This window comes from Ornithorhynchus anatinus, chromosome 3 (genome assembly GCF_004115215.2).
Source record: "Ornithorhynchus anatinus isolate Pmale09 chromosome 3, mOrnAna1.pri.v4, whole genome shotgun sequence".
Lineage (NCBI taxonomy): Eukaryota > Metazoa > Chordata > Mammalia > Monotremata > Ornithorhynchidae > Ornithorhynchus > Ornithorhynchus anatinus.
Window position 1 is genome coordinate 14,836,784 of NC_041730.1, and position 23,589 is coordinate 14,860,372.

General features: G+C 62.4%; 1 protein-coding gene across 1 annotated transcript; it reads right to left on the bottom strand.

Moving 5' to 3' along the window:
- Positions 1-726: 726 nt before the first annotated feature.
- On the bottom strand, positions 727-22,710 carry PLCB3 (phospholipase C beta 3). The gene is made up of 32 exons (XM_029060653.2): positions 22,606-22,710; positions 20,153-20,230; positions 19,428-19,496; positions 19,004-19,144; positions 18,192-18,271; positions 17,735-17,788; positions 17,428-17,503; positions 17,171-17,271; positions 15,987-16,153; positions 15,194-15,340; positions 14,485-14,725; positions 13,348-13,432; positions 11,773-11,959; positions 11,194-11,289; positions 11,035-11,105; positions 10,820-10,916; positions 10,517-10,601; positions 10,113-10,237; positions 9,854-10,008; positions 9,170-9,331; positions 8,956-9,055; positions 8,441-8,545; positions 8,247-8,338; positions 6,243-6,390; positions 6,015-6,050; positions 5,199-5,409; positions 4,701-4,827; positions 4,426-4,502; positions 3,339-3,428; positions 3,099-3,156; positions 1,584-1,670; positions 727-1,464 (listed from the first exon to the last, which is right to left on the bottom strand). The coding sequence occupies exons 1-32, from the start codon at positions 22,702-22,704 to the stop codon at positions 1,219-1,221; spliced, it is 3,693 nt and encodes a 1,230-aa protein (XP_028916486.1). The 5' UTR covers positions 22,705-22,710; the 3' UTR covers positions 727-1,218.
- Positions 22,711-23,589: the final 879 nt, after the last annotated feature.

The following is a 23,589-nucleotide window of genomic DNA, read 5'->3' on the forward strand; positions in this document are numbered from 1 at the left end:
CGAGCGCTGGGGCGGAGGCAGGTTGATGGGGCCGGACCCGGTCCCCGTCCCACCCGGGGCCCGCCGTCTCAATCCCCATTTTCGAGACGAGGGAAGCGAGGCGCAGGGCAGCGAAAGGGAGCGGCCCGAGGTCCCGCGGCAGACGGGCGGTGGGGCCGGGATTAGAAGCCGGACCCTCCGCGCCCCAGGCCCCCGCGCCACCCGCCAGGCCACGGCGTTTCTCAACACGCGGCCGCCCGGCCGGCGGCCGACGGGTCGGGGAGGCCAGGAAGGGAAGCTCGGGGAGGAGGAGCCGGAGCAGCGGAGGTCGGGGAGGGGGAGCAGAAGATTGAGGTTAATTCAAATAACCGAACTTAACAGGGTTTATCTGGAGCCAGCAGATGGCCAATTGTGCGCGGCTTGCTTTTCCATTATCCAAACTGTTTGGGTTCGGGGAGCCGGTCGTTTGTTTAGTTGGCGGGTTTCCATCCTCCCCTCCTTCCCAGAGCGGGGAAAAACAGGAACATTCCCCGCCGGGGTCGTGCCAACGCCTGCGGTCCCGGAGGTGCCGCCCGGAGAGGCGGGCGGAGGTGCGGCTCCGCCTCAACCACCCCCCGGCCCCCGTTTCCCGCGGCCGTAGGGGCGGCTGAGGGTGGCGGGGGGGGGGGGGGGGGGGTGTCCCCCGGCTCTCCCTGGCACCCCCGGCCCGCCCCACCTTCTCTCCCCAGTCACAGGTCGCAGCCCGGGCCCTGGAATCCACTTTTATTGATATAAAAACCCCAAAGGACAAGGACGATCACGACACCCCAGGGCCCGCTCTCCCCGCCTTCGGGAGCCCCTTCCTCCCAGGGCCGCGGCTCGTCGGACGAGGGGCCGGCGGACCCCGGGGGAGGCCGGTTAGGGTCTGAGAGAAATGTAAAGCGGGTGGCGGGGGAGGGACGACCCCGCTCGGGGATGCGCGCCGATCGATCGGAAACCGACGCCCGCCCTCCCCAGGCCGGCGCGGGGGGCCCGTTTGGAGGGGCAGCTCCACGGTGGGGAGGAGGGTACGACAGACGGGAGAGGGAAGAGGAGAGGCCCTTGGGCCCGAATTTAAAAAAATAAAAAATTTAAACCCCCCCAAAATAATAAAAAGTTTTAAAAAGAGAGTTTAGTGTCTCGGGCGCCCGCTCTCTCCCGTTTCGGGCCGGGGCCCCGCCGGGGCCCGGTCGGCCCGGTTCCCCGAGCCCGGGGCCGGGCTCAGAGCTGGGTGTTCTCCTCGTGGCTCTCGGGGCCGAGCCCAGGCGGGGGGCCGCCGCCGCTCCCCGGGGCGTGCCCGTTGCTGGCGCCGCTGGCCGGGGCGTGCCCCGCGCCCCCCGCCGCGTGCCCGGCGGCCGGGCCCTGCTCCTCCTCGGCGCCCTGCAGCCCGTCCCGCAGGCTCTGGCGGATCTCCTGGGGCAGCCGGGCCCTCTGCTCCCGGCACTCCTGGGCTAGCTGGGCCAGCAGCTACGGCGGAGAGGGCCCCGTCAGCCGGCGGGACGGCCCCGGGCCTCCGCGCCGGCCTCCGGCTCCCTCCGCCTCCCCTTCCCGGCCCGGCCGCCTCGCCTCCGCCCCCGCCCTCTCACCTTTATCTCCTCCTCGTCCACCTGCTGGACCACCTGCTGCTGCCCGGCCACGAGACGCTCCAGGCGTTGCTTCTGTGCCTCTTCCAGCTGCGGGGGGGACGGTCTCAACCAAGAGTGGGGAGGGAGGCGGACGGGAGGGGGGTCACCTAGAGGGATGGAGCTGTCCCTAGGGGGGCAGGGGATGGCCCGATCTACCACGAGTCTGCTGTGTGACCTGGAGCGAGTCACTTTACTTCTCTGTGCCTCGGTCTCCTCGTCTGTAAAATGGGGAGCCCCACGTGGGACGGGGACTGTGTCCAACCCGATTTGCTTGTAATAATAATGTTGGTATTTCTTAAGCACTTACTATGTGCAGAGCACTGTTCTAAGCGCTGGGGGAGACACAGGGGAATCAGGTGGTCCCACGTGGGGCTCACGGTTAATCCCCATTTTACAGACGAGGTCACTGAGGCACGGAGAAGTGAAGCGACTCGCCCACAGTCACACAGCTGGCAAGTGTCAGAGTCGGGATTCGAACCCATGACCTATGACACCCAAGCCCGGGCTCCTTCCACTGAGCCACGCTGCTTCTCGAACCCCACCCCGTGCTCGGCACATAGTAAGAGCTTATTACAATTCTCAATTAGTATCGGTCCCTAACAGGGTCAGGAAGGAGGTGGCCTGGTTCAATATCCGTCTCTTCAGCTAGATACTCAGCTCCTTGAATCGGGGTTTCATTCAGTCATTCATTCGATCGTATTTATTGAGCACCTACTATGTGCAGACACAGTAAGCGCTCAGTAAGTACAAGTGACTGACTATCTTGTGCAAGGCACCGTACCGAGCACTTGGAATGTATAGTTCGGCAACAGAGACGATCCCTGCCCAATAAGGGGCTCACGGGGGATTGTGTCTCCTCCCTTTCGGCGCTCCCCCAAGTGCTTAGTACACTGCCTTGCCCAAGGCAGTCGGTCAATTGTATTTACTGAGCGCTTACCGTGTGCAGAGCACCCCGAGTGCTTGGGAGAGTTTAATATAACAACAGACAGACACATCCCCCGCCGCCAACGAGCTTACAGTCTAGCCAGGGAGACAGACATTAATAGAAATGTCAGATCCGGACATCAGAGTGCTGCGGGGCGGGGCCGGGGGGGGATAAATAAAGGGAGCGAGTCACGGCGACGCCGAAGGGAGTAGGAGGAAGGGAGAGGGAGGCTTAGTCAGGGAAGGCCTCTCGGAGGAGAGGGGCCCTCGATACGGCTCTGATGGGGGAAGAGTCACCGTCTGTCGGATACGAGGGCGTTCCAGGCCAGGGGCCGGACGTGGGCGAGAGGTCGGCGGCCAGACAGACGAGACGGAGGGACAGGGAGAAGGTTGGCATTAGAGGAGTGAAGTGCGCGGGCCGGGTTAGAGTAGGAGAGTAGCGAGGTGTAAGTGCTCAAGAGATGCCACTGGTCGACTGACCGGTCAGGCCAGGCTGGGGGTGAAGGGGAGGGACCGAGGAGGGGAGGGGAGAGGGACGGGCAGGGTTCTCACCCTGCGGATGGAGTTGACCGACTCGGTGATGTGTCTCCGGTTAATCTCCGTCAGCTCCCTGGAGGCGGAGGCGGTGGGAGGGACCCGGGAATCAGCTCACACCAGGAATCCGCCCCCACTCCCAGGCTCCCCCGGCTGTCCGCCCCGCTCCCCCCGGCCCCTTTCCCCCCAAATGTACCCCCCTCTCCGCCTCCCCCACCCTCGCACCTCCGTCCCGGGGCCCGGTTCCCAGCCTCTTACACCTCCTTCCGGCTCTTCTCCCGCGTCTTGGCCTCGGAGATGCTGTTGTGCCTTTTCCGTTCTAGAATCTTCTGCAGCTCCTTCTTCTCCCTAGGGGGCCGTGGCCACGGAGGAGCTGAGGCGAGACCCCGTCTCCCACCCGCCCACCGACCCGGTGCCACCTCCACCTCCTTTTAGGGCGTGGGGAGCCCCAAATCTCTCCTGATAAGAATAATCACTTAACCGACTATTTCGTGCCAAGCGCCGCAATAGATACAAGATCACAGAGTCGGACAGGGTCCCTGTCCCGCATGGGACCCACCGGTCTAGGTAGGAGGGAGAACATATTTATAAATGATATGTCATCTCTTTATATTAACGTCTTTCTCCCCCTCTGGACTGTAAGCTCACTGTGGGCAGGGAACACGTCTACCGACTCTGTTGTATCGTACTCTCCCTAGCGCCCTGCACACAGTTAAGCGCTCAGTAAATGCCATTGACGACGATAACATTGGTGTTTGTTAAGCGCTATGTGCAGAGCACTGTTCTAAGTGCTGAGGTAGATACAAGGGGATCGGGTTGTCCCACGAGGGGCTCGCCGTCTTAATCCCCATTTTATAGATGGGGTAACTGAGGCACAGAGAAGTGCAGTGACTTGCCCACAGTCACAGCTGACAAGTGGCAGAGCTGGGATTCGAACCTATGACCTCTGACTCCCAAGCCCGGGCTCTTTCCACTGAGCCACGCTGCTTCTGTAGGATGACCGACGAGCACCGGTACTGAATCCCCCATGAGGAAACTGAGGCCCAGTGAAGCGACTCCCCCCCCCCCCCCCAGACCGTGAGCTCATCAGGGGCAGGGAATATTTCTGTCTGCTGTTATATTGTACTCCCCCAGGCGCTTAGTACAGTGCTTTGCACACAGTAAGCGCTTAAAAAACACGACTGAATAAAGGAAGGAACTCGAACGCGGTCACCCAGCGGGCAAAGGGCGGGAATGGCCTCGGAACCCAGGTTCCCTGACTCCCGGGCCCGCCCTCTTCCCCCTGGGCCCCGCTGCTTCTCTGCCCTTTCCACCCTGCCCTCTCCAGCCCTCCCCCGGCACTGACCTCTCACTCGTCTCCTTGAGCTTCTTCAGCTGAGAGGCGTGAGCTTCCAGAACGGTCTCCCGGAGTCGCTGCTGAGTCTGGGGGTGGGGGACACGGGGGACACGGGGCCGGAGGTGACCCGAGGTTCCGAACGGCGCTTCCACGCTGGTGACTCGGGGTCGCCCTCACGTCAAGGCCCAGATCTGAGCGTGCTCCTCTCGGGATGCGCCCCTCTCTCCCCGGAGAGCCGCTGCCTTCTCAGGTGACTCCCCGCCCGCCCCGGGCTTCTCATTCACCTGTCTCAGGTGTTCTTGCCTCCGACCCGCCTCTGCCTCCACCTGGGCCTCTCTGAGCTCCAGGAGACTCTGAAACTGCTTCTTCTGCAGCTGCCGGTACTTCCTCCACTCTTCCTCCTCCGAGGCCCTGGGGAGCCGGACGCACCCTCGAGTCCGAGCCAACCTCTCCCGGGCCCGGAGCACCCGGGGATCCCCCCCCCCCCGGGGGAACGCCCGCCTCCGCACAACCCTTCCCCATCCCTTCGGACTCCGACGGCCCCTGACCCAACACACCCAGGGCCTTCAGCCCGCCCCCGACAAACGTCCCTTCCTCAATCCTCAGGCTCTCCGGCCCCCGGCGTGCCTGACCCGAGGCGCCGAGGCAAAAGCGGCCCGGATCCCCCATCCCGGGAACCCCGGGGTCCTTGCCGCCGCCCTGCGACCCCTCCGTTAGCCCGAAGGACGCCGTGGGCCCGTAGCCCCCCGTCCCCTTAGGGTGGCCTGCCCTCGGGCACTCACCGGGGGTCCCGCCCGCCGCGCTGGGACTGAGAGGTTCGCCGCGAGAGCTCGTCGCGTTGCTGTTGCAGCTGAGCCAGCATCCTGCGCGTCAACGTGGCCGCTTTCCTCTGCTGCTTCCGTCGCAGCTCCCGCCGGTCGCGCTCCTGCCGGCCCTGCAGCTTCACCAGGGCCTTGTGGCCCCGCAGCTCCCCCAGCGGCGTCGGGGACACGTCTGGAAGCGGGGCCGCGGGCCCGGCCGGTCCAACCCTCAGTCCCGTGGCCGGGGCAGGCCGGACCCTCCACCCGGAGCCCCTCGAGACGGGGAGACCACGCCCCTCCACTCCTTCCTTCGTTCATTCAATCGTATTTACTGAGCGCATGCTGTGTGCGGAGCACGTATGAAGCGCTTGGGAGAGTACAAGAGAACAATGAAGAGACGCATGCCCTGCCCGCAACGAGCTTAGAGTCTAATAATAATCACGATGGTGTTTGCTAAGCGCTTACTAAGTGAGAGGCACTGTACTAAGCGCTGGGGCGGATCCCGGCAAATGGAATTGGACAGAGTCCCTGCCCCCGTGGGGCTCACGGTCTCGACCCCCATTTAACAGACGAGGAAACGGAGGCCCGGAGAAGTGAAGTGACTTGCCCAAGGTCACAGAGCAGAGAGGTGGCGAAGGCGGGATTAGAACCCTTGACCTTTCGACTCCCAGGCCCGAGCTCTATCCACTACACCGTGCTGCTTCTCCGCCCTGCCGCCCACCCCCCGGGCATTCCCCAACCTCTCCCCTCTGTGCTTTCTGCCCAACTGTGGCCCGCTGCATCCCCGACCCCCTTTACCTCCCAAGACGCTGGCGATGAGGTCATCTCGCTGGCCTGGGGGAGGAGGAGGAAACGGGTCGGGGGAGGCCCGGGACAGAGCCAGCCAGAGGCCTCAACGGCGTGTCCCCAAGAGGACACGCCCCGGGACAGACCACCGACCCCGGCCCCAGGCCGGATGGCCGGATGGCCGGACCCCGGGAGCCGCGTTCCCCCGTTCCCCCGCCTCCGCTCCCCAATACTCAGTACCTGGGCTGCTGATGGAAGGGCTGGTGGAAGATGAGGTGGCGGGGTGAGGGCAGCGAGAAGAGGACTCCGTTGGTTTGCAGGAAGGACTAGCTGACAGCGAGGGGCCCAGCTGCCGCGGAGGTGGCTCCTGGGGCATCTCTGAGTCAGCCTGGGAGGGCGGGGGAGGGGAGGAAAGGGTAAGAGAGGGGCAGGCACCTCCACGATCCTCGACTCACTGACCACAAGGACCACCCAACTTCCCCTGGCCTCTAACTGCAGCGAGGTCTGGAGGTCAAGGGGCGGAGAATGCCAACCTCCCATCCCGGCTCTCCTTCTCAGCGCAGAAGGGGCGGAATTACCCGGGCCTCTCCCTTCCTCGCGTGGGTTCGGGGACGATGAGGGGATAGCGGACTTCTCGGTGCCCTAAGAACTCAAGAACTTTTCCAATTTCTCCTGGGAATTTGGCCTCTTCCCGGGGAAACATTGAGCACTGACCGAACGGGAGACCGTGTGGCCTAGCGGAAAGAGCACGGGGCTTGGAGTCAGAAGACTCGGGTCAAGTACCGGATCTGCCTCTGCTCAGTTGGGTTCTCAGACTCGGTTTCCTCCTCTGTACAATGGGGATGAGACAATCCCCCTCTCCACCTCTCAGCTTGGGAGTCCCACGTGGGACTGGGACTGTGCTAGAGGATCTGATTATTCTGCAGCTACTCCAGCATTGAACAGAATGCTTGGCACAGACTAAGTGCTTAATGAATACAATAATTATGAAGTGACATTCTAAGTATCTCTGACTGAGGTACAATCTCTAGGTCACACGACAGCATGACCTAATGGCAAGAGCCCGGGCTTGGGAGTCGGAGGACCTGGGTTCTAATCCCAGCTCTGCCGCTCGTCTGACGGGTGACCTTGGGCGAGTCGCCCACGTTCTGCCTCTGGCCCGGAACACCCCTCCCCGTCATATCAAATACACAATTACTCTCTCCATCTTCAAAGCACATCCCCTCCGAAAGGTCTTCCCTGACTAAGCCCTCTTTTCTTTTTCTCCCACTCCCTTCTGCGTCACCCTGACTCGCTCCCTTTATCCATCCCTCCCTCCCAGCCCCAAAGCACTTCTGTACTTTTCCATACCTCTATTATTATTATTTTATTTATATTAATGTCCGTTTCCCCCTCTAGAGTTGAAGCTCGTTGCGGGCACAGAGGGCATCTGCTATATTGTAGTCTCTCAAGGGCTTAGTACTGTGCTCTGCGTTCGGTAAGCTCTCAATAAATACAATCGACTGACGGACTGACTTAACTTCTCTGCCTCAGTTACCTCAGCTGTAAAGTAGGAATTAAGGCTGTGAACCCTATGTGGGACGGGGACTGTGTCCGACCCGGTTATCTCGTATCTACCCCGGCGCTTAGTACAGTGCCTGGCACATAGGTGCTGAAAAAATACCACAATTATTATGACAGCCCTCCAGCTTTCCCGCTTTTTTTGCCTGAAACTGACGTATAACAGCAACGGGAATACTAGAAGTAGTGTGTGATAATAATAGTGTATTTCTGAAGCGCTTTCTTTGCGCTGAGGAAAAGTCAATGTAACCATATTACCGGGAAGCACTGTGGTCTAGTGGAAAGAGCACAGTCCCGGGAGTCGGAGGACTTGATTTCTCATCCCGGATCCGCCACCTGTCACGTGACCTCGGGCCGGTCACTTAACCGCTCTATGCCTCAGTCACCTCATCTGCAAAATGGGGATTAAGACGGCACGCTCCACGTGGGACATGGATTGGGCCCAATCTCATTAGCTTGTAGCTACCCCAGCGTTTAGCACAGTACCTGGCGCATAGTCAGCGCTTCACAAACACCACAAAAACAGATTAGACCGAGTGTGATCGGAGACTGACACCCCGGTTCCTTGAATTTGGTGAATCACCCCATGAAAGGATGCCGGCTCTATTTCCTCGCTGTCCCTCTCTCCCCCCACCCCCCGAATCACCTCCGACCCCAGCGCCCCACCCCCAAGCCCTCCTTTACCTCGCTCTCCCCAATCAGCGCCGCCAGCTGTTTTGATCGTTGGTCCATCAGGCTCACGTGTTTAATGGGGTTGATGAGGGCCTCCGCGTAGTCTGGGGCGGAAGGTGTTGGGGCCGCAGGGGGAGTCGAGGGAAGAAGTTAGTGGCAGAGGCACACACGTACACACCCACCCGCCGTAACTCTAGCCCTCTCACCTTGGTGGTCATCGGGAATATAGTCGGAGGCCTCTGTGTAGATGAGCAGGGCCGGTAGGCACAGGGGCTGGTTGGCCTCGTTGCGTAGACAGATGTAGTGATATCCTGCAGGGGGGAGGGCAGGGCAGGGATCATGGAGAGGTTGGGTTGCAAGGGTAAAGGAGGTCCCCCTCCTCCTCCTCCTTCTCCACAAGCAGCCTGGCCAGTCCTGCCACAGCTGACCCCAGAGACAGTAAGAGGGAAACCCCCCTCCCCACTTCTCCCGCCTGACTCCCCTCCCAGTCATCGCCACCCTCCCTTGGAGACCCACCGATGGTGCTCTATCCTGGGGACAGCCCCTGGCCAGCCACCACCACACCCAGGACCCAGCAGGGGACGGGGCGGCAGAAAACCGGACAAATCTCTGCCCTGTGCCCCCTGGGCAGTCCGCTGGGCCCCGCCCGCCACGGGCTCACCTCCCCCAACCCTCGGGATTCGGAGAGGACTCCGGGGGGCAGGTGCCTAGGGGGTCCCACCTGAGCGGATGGCAGAGACGGGCAGGATCCGGTGCCCCACGAACTTGCCCCCCTCCTCGAAGGCCGCGATGCGAAGCGACGCCAGGGTGGGCAGCACTACCTGCAGGGCCCGGGAGAGAAGAGTCAGAGGCGGGGGGGGGGGGCTCACAGCCGACCCGGGTTAGACGCGAGCGGTCGGAGAGGCGCGGGGGTGGCCCGGGTCCGGCGAGCCCACCTTGGGGAAGTCGAAGGGTTCCTCGTCCCAGACGGGGTTGAAGGAGTTCCCCTGCGAGGGCTTCGTGCGGTATTTGCGGCGCGTGTCCCCGGGGAGGCCGAAAAGATCCACCTCCACGTAGATGCCCACCCGTCGGTCTGACAGGAACTGGCCCGAGATCACCTGGCGGGGAGGCAGGGAGGAGTGGGATCGTTCATTCATCCGATCATATTTATTGAGCGCTTACTTTGTGCAGAGCACCAGTCTGCCCCCACCCTGCCCAGCTGGCTGGGCCCATCGCGGAGCTGGGATCCCGGTAACCGGTCACCCTAGGCTCCTCCGAGGGCTCGATCAACGTCAGTAACGCCTACTCCGGGAAGCCGGGAAGCAGCGTGGCTCAGTGGATAGGCCGCGGGACTGGGAGGCAGAAGGAGCTGGGTTCTAATCCCGGTTCTGCCACGTGTCTGCCGTGCGACCTTAGGCAAGTCGCTTCACTCCCTTGGGCCTCAGTGACCTCACCGGTAAAATGGGGATTAAGAGTGAGAGCCCCGTGTGGGACAGGGACCGCGTCCAACCCGATTAACTTTTACGTACCCCTACGCTTAGAACCGTTCCTGCCACATAGTAAGCGCTGATCAAGTATCGTAATCATTATTTTTATTATTACTCCGGCCCCCAGCCCCACTCCCCAGCCCACCGCCCCACCTTGACCCTGACGGCATTGGCCACGATCCCGTCCACGATGCCGTCCGTGAAGGGGTCGAAGGACTTGTCCTGGCGCCGCATGAACTCGGGCTTCAGGAGGTAGCCGCTGCGACCGTTGTACTCAAACACCCCCGCGTTCAGCTGCATCGGCAGGTCTGGGGCGAGGGGGCGGGGGGCGAGGGGTCAGAGGGCAACGGGTCCGGGCGGGCACGAGAAGACCGCGTCGGGGTCAGGGAGAGGGGGTTATGAGCCGCCTCACCGAGGGTCTGGAAGTTGAGGGCGACGAGCTGGCAGCCGGCGTTCCAGAAGACCTGGGGCATGTAGTTGGAGGAGTCCACCCGCGTGCCCTTGGGGTAAATGCGGCTGAGCTGCTGCTTGTTGTATCTGACGGGATGGCGGTCAAGGCCCAGAGCAGCACTTCCGCGAGGACCTCCCGGGACCGGACCCCAGAGAGTCCGGCTACCCCTCAGCCCTCCCTCGGGGCCCCTCACCCTCCCCTTGACCCCCCACTACCAGACGCGCCGACCGCCCCTCGGCCCTCATCCTCCCTCCCTCCCCAGGGAGCCCACGCTGAGCGGGCAGACCTACGCAGCCGGCCCAGATCCTCCCTCCGGGACCCTCCCCCAGGGGCCAGAGACCCCAGCCACTCTTCTGGGTGGATACTCCACGAACTCCATGGGGCTTTTAGTGAGCTGCTCCAGGGCTTTGGTCTCCACAAAGGACGACATCTCGTAGCACTTGTTCCGCTCTGGACAGGTGGGTGGGCGGACCAGTGTTAGAGTCGGGGCAGGGCTGGGGAAAACACCCTCCGCTCTCCCTCCCGCCACCCTCTGGCTCCACGCCCCGGTCCTGACACCGATCCCACGCTCAGGAAGCCCCCTCTTCCGTGTCCCGGAGCCCCCAACCCGCCAAGGCGACCGGCCCCCTCCTCGAGCATATATCCCGCTCCCTCCCACCCAGACTCACTCCGAGCCGCTTCAAAGGACTTGAACTTGACGGGTTCGATGTAGTTGACGAGCGTCGACATCTCCTCTGTGGCGTTCACCTCGCTGCTGGCTGTACCCTGGGACGCCCCCACCCAACTCCAGGGTGACTCTCGGGGGTCAGGGCTCCTCTTCGGTGACCCCAACCCCGGCGGCGCCCCCGGCCCCTCTACCCCCCAACCCCTTCCCGGGCCTGACCTCATCTGTGGTGGTTTTCTTGGGATCCACCTGCTCCTCCTCTTCCTCATCATCGCTCTCCACCTCTCGGTCTGGTGAGAGAAAGCAGGCTGGGCACCCGATCCTCTTCTTGGCCCTCACCCGCCCCCCGCCCCCCCAGCCCGGGTTTCCGCCTCTAACCAATCGATTTTCGGGACTCCAGGCTGCGCCTCAATTTCTCTGCTGACCGCTCCTCCCCGTTGCTCAGAGAGGGGCAGCTCTCGGGGCTGGGGCTCCCTGGGGGAGGAAGAGGAGGTTAGGGGGACCCTCTCGCTGTGTGGAGGGGGGAGGGGAAGAGGAGACGTTCCAGCTGTGGGGTTGGGGTACACTGCCGTTGGGGCGGAGCCCGGCCTGAGGCTTGGAGGTCGAGTGGTTCATGGGGGAGCATTCAATCATTCAGTCGTATTTACTGAGTGCTTACTCTGTGCAAAGCACACTACACTAACTGCTTGGGAGAAGCCTGTATAACAATAAACTGACACACTCCCTGGCCACGACGAGCTTACAGTCTAGAAAGGGAGACCGACATTAATGTAAATAAATAAATGACAGATACGGACGTAAGTGCCGTGGGGCCGGGAGGGGGGATGAAGAAAGGGAGCAAGTCAGGGCGACGTGGAAGGGAGAGGGAGAAGAGGAGAGGAGGGCTTAGTCAGGGATCAGCGTAAACGGGGCCGGGCCAGGAAGGGTCGGAGGTTACTGGAGGCCAGGGAGTCGTACCCAACTGCGGAGAGGGGGGCTCGGTGGCCAGCGAGGTCTCGCTCAGGGCCGAGTTGCTCTGCTCCAGTGGCCGCTTGCGCACTGAGCCCTCGACACAGCCCAGGGTCGGCTGGTGTCGCTTCTTGTTCTTCACCAGGATCCGGCCCAGCAGGTCCTGGGGGCTGGGCAAGGGCACGCCGGCCGCCAGCTGGGGGGGACACGGGGTGGGTGGGAGAGGGTCAGGGCCGCCCGGAGCCCCCGGCCCAGGCACGGCCACGGGCTCTCTGACGATGGCCCGAGGGGCTTAGGAGTCCCTGGCCTGACGCCCCCCACAGTTTTGACATCTCTGAAAGGAAGGACAGACTGACGGACAGAGGAAGAGAGAGCTGATGGACCCAAGGTGGAGACTCTGGGGACTTAGCAGACTGAATGACGTCTGCCTTTAGAGAGCCGCAAGAACTGTCTGCCGCTGACAAGGAAGTGAGATGACCTCCTCAGCTGGGTGACTTTAGGCAAGTCACTTAATTTCTCTGTGCCGCACTGACCTCATCTGTCAAATGGGAATGAAGACTGTGAGCCCCACCTGAGACAACCAGATGACCTTATATCTCCCCCAGCACTTAGAACAGTCCTTGGGACATAGTAAGCGCTTAACAAATATCATCTTTATTATTATTATTATTATCATCCTCCCTCAGTAAAGCAAAGCTCCACGAGGGACTCTTTAGGCTGAGAGCTTACTGACATTTTTTTAAGCAGTTTCTAAGGCCCTTCCAACCCAAGCTGCGTGTGTTTGCACTGCCAGCCTGCAGTATTTTTTAACTGGGTGAAAAGGGCAACCCAAATAATAATTGTAGGAATCAATTGCTGAATTAAGTGCCAAGCACCATGCAGAGCACTGGGGTAGATGCACTATATTCAGATCAGTCACTCACAGAACCTGTCCCACCCAGATTCAGAGTCTAAGGGGCAGGAAAATGGGGACTGAATCCTCATTTTAGAGATGAGGAAACGGAGGCACAGAGAAGCGAAGTGACTTGCCCAACGCTACCCAGAAGGCAAGTCGCTTAGAGAAGCAGAGTGGCCTAGTGGAAAAAGCGTGGGCCTGGGTGTCAGAGGACGTGTGTTCTAATCTCAGCTCCGCCACCTGCCTGCTGTTTGACCTTAGGCGAGTCACTTTCCCGATTAGACTGTGAGCCCGTCATTGGGCAGGGATTGTCTCTATCTGTTGCCCAATTGTACATTCCAAGCGCTTAGAACAGTGCTCTGCACATAGTAAGTGCTCAATAAATACTATTGAATGAACTTCTTGTGCCTCAGTTCCCTCAACTGTAAAATGAGGATTCAATACCTGTGTTTCCTCCTAGACCGTGAGCCCCGCATAGGATCTGTTTATCTTTTATCTACCCCCGGCGCTTAGTACAGTGCTTGGCACATAGGAAGTGTTTAACATATACCACTGTTATTATTACTATCATTCCGCGGCGGAGCCGGGATTAGAACCCAGGTTCCCTGACCTCAACCTCAATCCCCACCACGGGGTCTCCCCAACAGTCCCTGTGACCCCAGAGATCCCTACACCCAGGGGCCTCTCACCGGGTATTTATCCAGTGGGTCGATGAGCAGGGCATCTCCAAAGATGCTGCGACAGTACTCGGCCATCTTGGCCTGCTGTTTCGCCCTAGATCCAGGGAGAAGGGAAGAGGCCGCGATCAGTGCCGGGAGTGACCCGGGACAGGGAGGGATTCGGCTCCAGGACGGAGAGGAGTTGGAGGGTTGGCGACACACGGGTAGAGTTGGAGGTTGGGGCGGTGGGGGGCCGGTCCGTGCTGCCCAAGCACACCTTTTTCCTTTTTCTGTCCCCCGAGACCTTGGGCTTCAGTGTCTGCCTCCCCGGCTGGCCAGGCCCAGAATTCCTGCTGGGGAAGGAGTGTAGATTTCTCCACTGTCTCTAGACTAGGAGCTCGTTGTGGGCAGGGAACGTGTCTACCAACTCTCTACTGTTCCGGACTCACCCAGGCACTTAGTACAGTGCCCCGTAAGCAAAAAGCGCTCAAAGAATACCATTTATTGATTGACCGAATGAACCCGGCAGGGGCTCAAGGGGCGGGTTGCATCCTCACTCAGGACCAGGGCCTCGGGCGGCCCAATCGCTAGCCGGAACGCGGTCGGCCCTGCCCGGGAAATCCGGCTGTTGGTCGGGAGCCCCTGGATCTCCACTTAGAAATCCGGCTTTACTTTCCACTTGGGCACGACGGGGGCAGGCAGGTCTCAGAGGCCAGGGCTGATGCCCGCCCCATCACGAGGGCTCTGCCAACACCTAGAGCCCCACACGGGCTGGGGAAAGCTGCCACGCCTCCTCGGGCTGGGCTCGGCTGTCCCTTACTCCCCCCGCGGTTGCCATGCCTCCTCCTCAGACAGGAGGCTGTGGTGCTGCTGCCATAGCCGGTGCCAGGGCGGGCCGGGCCAGGCTGCGTAGTGCCAGGCCTCCGATTTCTGGCCCTCGATCGGTTCCACCCGCCGGGGTGAGCCGGGAGCCAGGGGGACTCTGGATAAGATGGGTGACACGAGCGCAACTCAACTGGGGCACCGTGGAACTCGGAGCAGCCTGAGGACAGAGGTCGGGCCCCAGAAGGGGAAAGGTGAAGTCCGAGAGCCCAGAGAGGACCGGGTCGGACGGGGAGGACCGGGAGAAAGGTGAGGGTCAGCGGGGAGGGAGGGGCCGAGACTCACGAGTCGACGTGGTTCTCGAAGGACAGGATGACGGGGAAGGGGGAGGTCTTGAAGGCCGTCTCGGCGATGGCCTCCAGCACGTCGCGCAGGGGCACCTCGGTGGTCATGGTGAAGCCGTGGGTGATGAAGGGCTCCTCCTCGGGCGGGCGGCCCTTCCACACGTCCAGCTCCACGCAGCGGCAGCCCCACAGCAGCACCTGCCGGTACATCTCCACCGACGAGGCCCCCGCCAGCTGCCCCGCTGGCCGGGCACGTTCGGGCGGCGGCAAGAGGAAGAGGAGCGAGGGCCCAGGTCAGCGGGCGGAAGGCTCCGGCCGCTAGGGTTCACGCTCCGACGGTCTGCCGCTCCACCAACCGGGAGGCGGGAGGAAGGTTAAGGGTCAGGATTCACAGGGCCCGCCACCCCTCCGTCCGGTCTGCCGAACCCCCGGGACGGGCCCGGGAAAGGGGGCCTGCAACCCTGCTCACCGCAGAGGCGGAGAGAGGGAAGGGAGGCCAGCGAAAAGGAGGGTGACGCAGAAACACCACCGGTCACAGCGCTGGAAATCCAAGGAGATCTCCCCTGGGCCCTCTGGCCAGGAGTCAAAGGTCAAAGCGCTGAACTCCTCTCCCCTTCTCCCAAGCCGCCAAGGGAGGAGGAGTTGAGGCCCGGGGTGGGGCTGGTGGGGGGAGAGGCTGGGAGTGGAGGGGGGATGGGAGCGGAACTGACCCGTGAGGTAGGTGTTGTGGGAGGAGTTAATGAAGTAGGAGCTCAGTGGCTGGGTCATGTCGTCACTCAGGTCCAGGGCCTCGGGCGGCACGATGCTGTTCTCCTCTCCCCCCAGGTAGCGGCTGAAGCCCTCCATGGACATCTGGTCTAGGGTTGGGAGGGAGGGTCACCCCCAACACAGGAGAACCCGCAACCCCTCGAATCCCAGGTTCCTCAAACTCGTCCTTCCCCTCGAATCGGGGCACCGCACCTTCCTCCCGAGCCCAAGGCTCCCTCTTTCCGGCTCGGGGCCAGAAAGGCCACTAGCTGCCAGCTGACCCTTTTGGGGGTCAACGGCCAGATGCCTTCCCTAAGTCCTCATTTCCTCTTCTCCCATTCCCTTCCGCGTCGCCCTTACACTTGGATTGGCTCCCTTTTTTCACCCTCCCTCTCAGCCCCACAGCACTTACGTTCATAGCCGTAATTTATTTGTTTATATTTTTGCCCGTCTCCCCCTCTAGACTGTAAGCTCGTGACGGGCAGGGAACGTGTCTCCCAAATCTGTTACACTGTACTCTACCAAGCATTTAGTAGAGCGCCCTGCCTGTAGTAAGCGCTCAATAAATACGATTGATTGAGGCGCTGTCCCACTCCCACGCGCCGCTCCCCACCCCCATCTCCGGGAAGCCCTCCCGCTCCCCCGGGCTTCCCTCCCCGGCCGGGGGCGGGGGGAAGGAAGGAGCCCAGTCCCGGGGCACAGTTCCCCAGGGCCCCCGGCCCAGGACCCCCGGCCCAGGACCCCAGGGAGCCTCACCGCGCTCCAGGAACTGGCGGTTGGGCTCGTACTTCTCGATGAGCAGACGGGCCTGAGCGGGGCGTAGTGGCGGATACAGGACTTCGTTGAGACGCGGATCCCTCTGCTTCTGGTTGATGAAGTCCAGCAGCTGCTCCAGGGTCAGGTACGGCTTCCCCTTGGCCCCTCTGAGGGAGAGGGAGGCTGCTCAACTCCAGCCACGCTGGCTGCGGCCGCCCGGCTCCACCCTGGGGCACTCAATCTGCCTTCCGCCCCTCGCCGGGGACGGGCCGAGGTCAGTTTTTATTTGTCCGGGGGCCAAGCTACGTCCTCGCTTTCCTGCTACGACTTCGTCCCCCCTCCCGCCGTCATCTGTAAGTCACTTCTGTCTTTCCGTCGGTCCACCCCGTTAGACCGTAAACCCTTGGAGGGTGGTGGCTGTGGGCCTTGGTCTGCTGTACTCTTCCAAGTGCTTCTCTCAGTGCTTCGTAGGGGCTCCTCAATAAATATCACGGCTCAATCAATGGAACTGACTGAGCTCTTACTGCGTGCAGAGCACTTTACTGCGCATTTGGGAAAATAAAACAGAGTTAGCAGACACATTCCCAGCCCTCAGTGAGTCGATGAGTGTAATATGGCCTTGTGGGCAAAGTCATGGGCCTGGGAGTCCGGAGATCTGGGTTCTAATCCCAGATCCGCCACTTGCCTGCTCTTTCATCAGGCTCAGTTTCCTCATTTGTAAAATCGGGATAAAATATCTGTACCCCTCCCTCTTAAACCGTTAGCCCCGGGTGCTATGGAAACTGCGTCTGATCTGATGGTCCTATATCTTTTCTAGTATTTAGTACATAGTACGCACTTAATAAATACCAGCACTATCACCCCACTAGACTGTAAGCTACTTGAGGGCAGGGATCATGTCTCTCCCAAGCCTTCAGTGCAGTGTTCTGTGAACATTCAGTAAATACCACTGATTGATTAATGATTACGGGCAGGGTGCCCAGCAAAGAACTTTAACCCCTCCCAAAGGGCTCCCTCCAACTCCAAAGACTTAACCCTCACCTTCTCCTCCTCCTCCTCCCTCGAGTATGCTCACTCACGGCCAGGGGCCGGGGTGACGTGGGGGTGCTCCTCGACCCCACCTCGGCCTCCAGACACCCCTTGAACCTGGGCCCGCCCTCCCGGACCCGCTCCCCGCAGCTCACATCTCCAGGAGGATCTTGTCTATGTCGGGCCGCAGACACAGCTTGTTAAGGAATCGCTCGAAGATCTCCAGAGGAAACTCGTCCGGCCGGATTGACTCGCTCTGTGGGGTTGGGTGGCGGAAGGCCCGAGGTGAAGCCACGGGGGTGAAGCCTCAGGGGAATCGGGGCAGGGGAGAGCCAGGGCTTAGGGGACGGGAACGGTTGGAGGGCAGACCCGGGCAGGTCCCCTGTACCCCCAAACACCTCTCTCCACATACCCGGTTACAGTTGAGACCACAGGACTCCAGCGCCGTCTCGACTCGCTTCTTGTCAGCGGAGAACATCTTCAGGATACTGGGCAGGGGGAGAAAGCCGAGGTCAGAGAGGGACCATAGGAATCGAAAGCTGGAGCGAAGGTCAAGGGCTAGCGGGTGAGGGATCATCGGTCAGTAGGGCAAACCTCAGAGCACTTGTGGGGCAAGAGAGACTGCCTCATCCCATCTGCGTTCCCATCCGGCCGGCTACCCCCTTCCCAAATTCTCCCGGCTCTCCGCCTCCCAGCCGACGTCCCCAGGGGCTTCTCACTTTTTGACCGGGATCCGCCCGTCCTGATTCACCTGAAGCTTCAGCTTGGTGTACCTGGCAGGCACGGACAGAAAGAGGTAAAGAGACGTCAGAGCGGCTCTGACCTTTCCAAATGGGGACCCCCTCTCCCGGCTCCACTCACCACACCCAGGGCTGAGGCCCCGCAGAGAAAATCGCTGTCCTGTGCTGTCTCTGTGGCCTGGGGTTACCTCCCCTCCCCGGGGCCTCCCCAACCCTTCTGGTGGTGGTGGACGTGGGGGGCAGGGGAGGCCCTCCCCACACAGGCCTCAACCGAGCTCCACCAGCCGGCCAGCGGCGGGTGACTAATGGCCCGGCCCTAGGCTGCCTGTGGGATTTCCTCTGGGTCGCGCTGGCCCCCTGGCCTTTCCTCCCTTAGGCCGCCTCTCCGGGCCCTTCCCGCCCCGTCCCTCCCGCCTCCACCGAGCCGCCGCCTCACGCTTTGCGCAGGAAGGTGTTGCGGGAGGCGTTTTGCGCCAAGATGTTCATGGCCAGTTGGAAGAGCCCATCCGCCCAGACCTGAGGAGCAAAAGTAGGGGGAGATAGAGGGAGTAATAGTAATAATAATTATAAAGTAGACTGGAGAAGACCCTGGCCACAGCACCCTTCACCCCCTCACTGCCCAGTAGGCTTTCTCCCCTCCACTCCCCTCTGGGGCGGGGGTCTCTTATCAGAAGCCTCGGGTTCTGCTGCCTCCCTGATCTCTCGGCTACCCCCACCCCCATCCCAAACCACCTCCTCTCTCCCGTCCTCCCTTCCTCCACCTTTTTCTCCCTCTTTTTTTCACCCCCCCACACCCTCTCCTTCCCTCCCAACTCTGGCCTCGCTCAGAGCCCCACTGGGGTTGGAAAACCCCATCCTGCCCCAACCAGACCTGCTCTAAGGTGATACCGCCCCCTAAGACCGGCAGCCCCCCAAGCCCAGCCCAAGCTCGAGCTGGTGGGCCGCCCTGCCTCATAAGAGCAGCTGGTCTTCTGGGATGCCAGGAGGAGTCTGTTCCACACAGGCATGGTTACACCTCGCATCCATGCAGCAGCCCCGCGACCCCCGTACTTCAAACCCCCAGAGATGGGAGAGAAGGGGCAGGCAGGGGGCTGAGGGCACATCGGAAGGGGTTCCAAACCCGGCCTGTCCTTCCTACCAGCTCGGCCCCTTCCTCCCTCCCTATCAGCTTTCCCAGCCCGGCCCCCTCCTTCCCTGCCCCCTGCCCTCCAGCCCAGCCTCCTACCCTCCAATCTCTCCCAGCCCCACCTTGGCAACATCGTCCTGCACGGCCATGAAGTTGAGGAAGGTCGTGTTGACCGGATCCGGGCCAGAGACCACAGTCACCAGCTTCTCTTCCGGTCGGGTTTCGGGGGTCCCGAAACCCAGCACCTCCCGGATCTTTGGATCCTGGGGGGGAAGGGGAGGTCAGAAGGTCAAGGGGTTCCTCACCCTCCCCGTGCAGGAGGTCAGCTCTCCCCAACAAAGGCCAGATCCAGTACGTCCCCCTCGATGTCGCTGGCCTCCCTCTCTCCCGGCGGGCCTTCCCCTGGGGCCAGGCCTTCTGCCTCTGTTTAGACCAGCTCTGAAAACGGCAGCCCTGCGGCTGCTGGCCGGGGAGGATCGGCGGCTGGGGGAGGAGCGAGGGGTGGACGTGGGGGGTGCTTACCATGCCCCTTCTCTAGAAGCTCACCTTGGGCAACCGGGCATAGCGGCCAAATCGAGTGTCCCTGATGGAACTGATGTCCAGGGTATCCACTTCCTAGGGGGAAACGGGGTGTTTGTGCACAGGTGACTGGTTAGGGGAAGGGGGCAGGGTCGGGACATAGTGGGGGGTCCCCGGGGAGGAGGGAACTTCAGGATCCTCAAGCTGCTGTTTCCGAGCAGAGGATAGCGGGCTCTCCGGTCACAGGCAAAACAGCTGCCAAACCACAGGCAAATCCAAGGGGAGGGAGAGAAGGGGGAGAGGGGCGGAGACCGGCCTGGGGAGCGGGAGGGGATGGGCACGGGGCCAGGGGATGAACGCAGCCCCGGGGGCAGGGGCACCGAGGACCATCCTGAGGACCAGGACCTCCCCTGGCTGGGGAGCGTTTCCTGCCTCAGGAGGTGGGAGGGACCCAAGGTCACTGAGGTTGGGGGGAGGACCTGTGTATGTGTGTGTGTGTGTGTGTGTGTGTGGTGGGGGGGTGGGGGGAGTGAGGGGGAGATTTCCTGTCCAGCCGGGCTTGGGGCCTAGGTCATGGGAAAGGTCAGCTGGTTTAAGAGGCCCCTCTCCCAAGGGCGGCAGGGGTCAGGAGAAAAGAATCGGGGCCTGGGGTACCCTGAGGGGGAATGGGGAGAGGGAGAAGGGCCCCCAACGAGGGAATTTCCATCCTGTTACACCCCCCCCCCCGGGTGTGAATCGTCACACGCTCCTACCATATTGGGCCCAGTCCAGTAGAGGAAGAAGCCATTGGGGTCGACACGCAGGGTCACCAGATTGCGACTGGAGGCCTCCTGGAGGGTACAGGCGGGGCACGAGATGAGGGAGGGGGCAGAAGCCGGGGGATTCAGACCGCACCTTTGGCTCCCTGGGCCTGCCAAGGGGGCGCAGGTCACGGGGGCAAAGGTCGGGGTAGGTGCAGAGGGAGAACTCACAGTCGGGTCCCCTACTCCCACACCTCACCGCTCTTCTCTTTAGACTGGAAGCTCACCGTGGGCAGGGAACAGTGTCTGCTAACGCTGTTGTACTGTTCTCTCCCAAGCCCTTAATACAGTGCTCTGGCACAGAGTAAGCGCTCAACAAATACCAATGACTGATTGATTGTCTTCGCCCCCTGCCTGCGGGGACCCTTCCCCTCACTCCTCTACCCACGGCGGGTTCAGGCCCAAGCCGCCAAGGCCTGGGACCAGCCCCCTTCGGCTGAAGGACCCCGGGCGGCTGGGCAGTTTGGCTCCGATTTAGAGGTGTGGATTGACTCTCGGGTGGGCTGGTTTCCCAGATCCCCGGGACTAACAGGACTCATCCGGCAAAGTGGGAATTGTCTGACCGGGGCGGGGGGGGGGGGGGGTCCCTTGGTTACTGGCGCCACAGACGCTTCTCCTGGGCTCCGGTCGACCCCGCCCTCACAGACCTCTCTATCCCTCTTTCCTCGCACTCCCCACCCACCCCGCCAGGGCCTCTCCAAACCTCCCCCTCACTTTCCCCCCTCGCCCAGCAAACCTGCCGGCATTCTGACTCTCTCACACACCCTCCTCTCTCCTGGAGGAAAGGATGAGCGGCTCTCCCCTCGTTCCCCTGATGGGGAGGGGTTCCGTGGACCCGGGCGGGGGGGCGGAAGGGGATCAGCAAATCCCATGAGCATCTCCAGAGATGGCCCGGGGAGGGAGGGGAGGAAGAGAGGATCAAAGGAGGAGAAGTGTTTTCTTCCTCCTTTACACTTTCACCTCTTATTTATATTTCCCCTCTCCAAATTCTCCCTCACTCTCTCGTTTCCTCCCACCCCCACCCTCTTCCTGCTTTCCACCTCTCCCTTCCCACCACAGATCCTGCCAGCTCCTAATCAAGAAGGGAGATCTCCTAGAATAGGGACGGGATCTCGCCACTCCTCAGGTCTGCCTCCACCCCACCCACCCCATTTTCCCCGGCTCCCACCCCCCCTCCCTTGTTCTTTCCTCGGCCTCCCCTCCCCCCCTTGCTGCTCCTGACACCCAAAGCCCCGGCTACCCCAATCCCGTCGCTGGCCCCCAGACCGTCTTCTCCCGGGCTCCTACTTCCTTATTTGGGTTTATCACGGCATAAGGAAAAGGAGAAACTTTTCTAACTTTCCCGACCGGGGCCAGGCTGGTACCGGGACGGGAGCAGGGGTCCCCCGGCGGCCCCCCGACCCTCACACCCACGATCCGCCCTACCACACCTGCTGCCCTTGGCCACACCCCCCAGTCCTCTCTTCCCCTCCAAACTCGAACAAACTCCCCCTGCCCCACCCTGCCGGAAAGGAGAAAGGAGCGTGCCAGGCCTCAGGCCCGACTCCGCTCCGGGATCTACTCGGGGAAGGGAGGGGAGAGGACGGGAACCGTAACAGGGATGCGGGGGAGACGGGGAGCAGAGGCAGGGGAGGTGGAGGAGAGGCGGGGAGCGGAGGGACGTGGATCCTGAGCCGGGGAAGTCTCGGGGGGACGTGGGTAGAGGTGGGGCGACGGGGACCGGGAAAGGAAGGGACGGTGGCGGAGACGGTGAAGGATTGGGGGAGCGGAGAGGAAGAACTGGGGAGCGGAGAGAGCCCTCGTGGTGGGGGGGGGGGGGCGAAAGGGGGAACCGCGGAGGGGCAAGGAGGGTGACGGAGGAGACACTGAGGCAGCAGAAGCCAGAGAGAGGATGTGAAGTCGGGGCTGTCGGCCGGGGCGATGGGAGAGTTGGGGGGAGAGTCTTAAGGGCCAGGGCATCGTTTGGGGGGGCAGGAGAAGGGGTGAGGGGAGTGGCACGTGCGGGTGGCCCCCGCGGAGGGGCCCAGAGGAAGGGGGGGGGAGAAGTGAACACGAAAGATTTATCGGGGGGCAAAGTCTTCTCCTAGAGGAGTGGGGGGCGAAGTCCCTCGAAGGGGGAGGCTCTGAGCGGAACAAAGTCTCACCGTCCTTAGGGGAAACCGCGTGCGATGAGGGCCCGGGGCGGCGCGGGGGGCGAGGAGGCCCAGACCGGGGGAGAAAGAGGCCCCCGGGGGTGGGAAGGGGCATCGGGGGAATGGGGAGGCCGGGGGGCGGCGGGGAGGCGAAAGCCGGAGTCGGGGGAGGGCCGGTTGGCCCCGGGCAGAGGGGAAAAGAGACCTGGGAAAAGGGGGACGGGGGAAGTGGGGGTGCAGGGCGGGGGGAGGGGAGAGGTTGCGCTCGCTCACCTCGTCCCACTTGATGAACTTGCTGCCCCGCCGCAGGAGGTCGGGGACGCTGGGCGGCTCCAGCTGCAGCGCGTGGACCCCGGGGCGGGCGCCGGCCATGGCTCCGGCCGGGACGGGGCGGGACGGGACGGGGCGGGACGGGGCAGGACGGGACGGGACGGGACGGGACGGGACGGGACGGGACGGGACGGCCCGGTGCGGAGCGCAGGGCGCAGGGCGCAGCGCACGGCGGGCGGAGGAGCGCGGCAGCCGCGACGCCCTGCTCGGCCGGCCACCCCGCTCCCCAAGCGGGCCGGGCCCGGGCTCGGGGGCGGGGGCCCGGGCTCGGGGGCGGGGGCCCGGGCTCGGGGGCGGGGGCATCGGGGGCGGGGCGGGGCCTGGCCCCGACCCCGCCCGCTCCATTCCTCTCCTCCCCGGGCCCCGCCCCCGCCAGCCCGCCCGCCGATCAATCCATCCATCCATCCATCGATCAGCCGTCGGGGGCGCGCGGGCCCGGGCCTCGCGCCTCTCCCCGCTTTAATAATAATGTGGGTGTTGGTTAAGCGCTTACTAGGTGCCGAGCACTGTTCGAAGCGCTGGGGGAGATCCAGGGTCATCGGGTTGTCCCCCGTGAGGCTCCCAGTCTTCATCCCCATTTGACAGATGAGGGAACTGAGGCCCAGGGAAGTGAAGTGACTCGCCCACAGTCACACAGATGGCAAGTGACAGAGCCGGGATTCGAACCCATGACCTCTGACTCCCAAGCCCGGGCTCTTGCCACTGAGCCACGCTGCTTCCGCTTTCCCGCCTTTCCTTCGCCCCTGAGGCCTGCGCCCCTCGACGGCGCCGACCCGGGGGGGACCGAGGCCCGGGAAACGACTCCCCTTAATAATAATCATAATATAATAATAATAACCTTGGTATTTGCTAAGCGCTTACTGTGTGCCGAGCACTGTTCTAAGCCCTGGGGGAGATACAGGGTCATCACGTTGTCCCTCGTGAGGC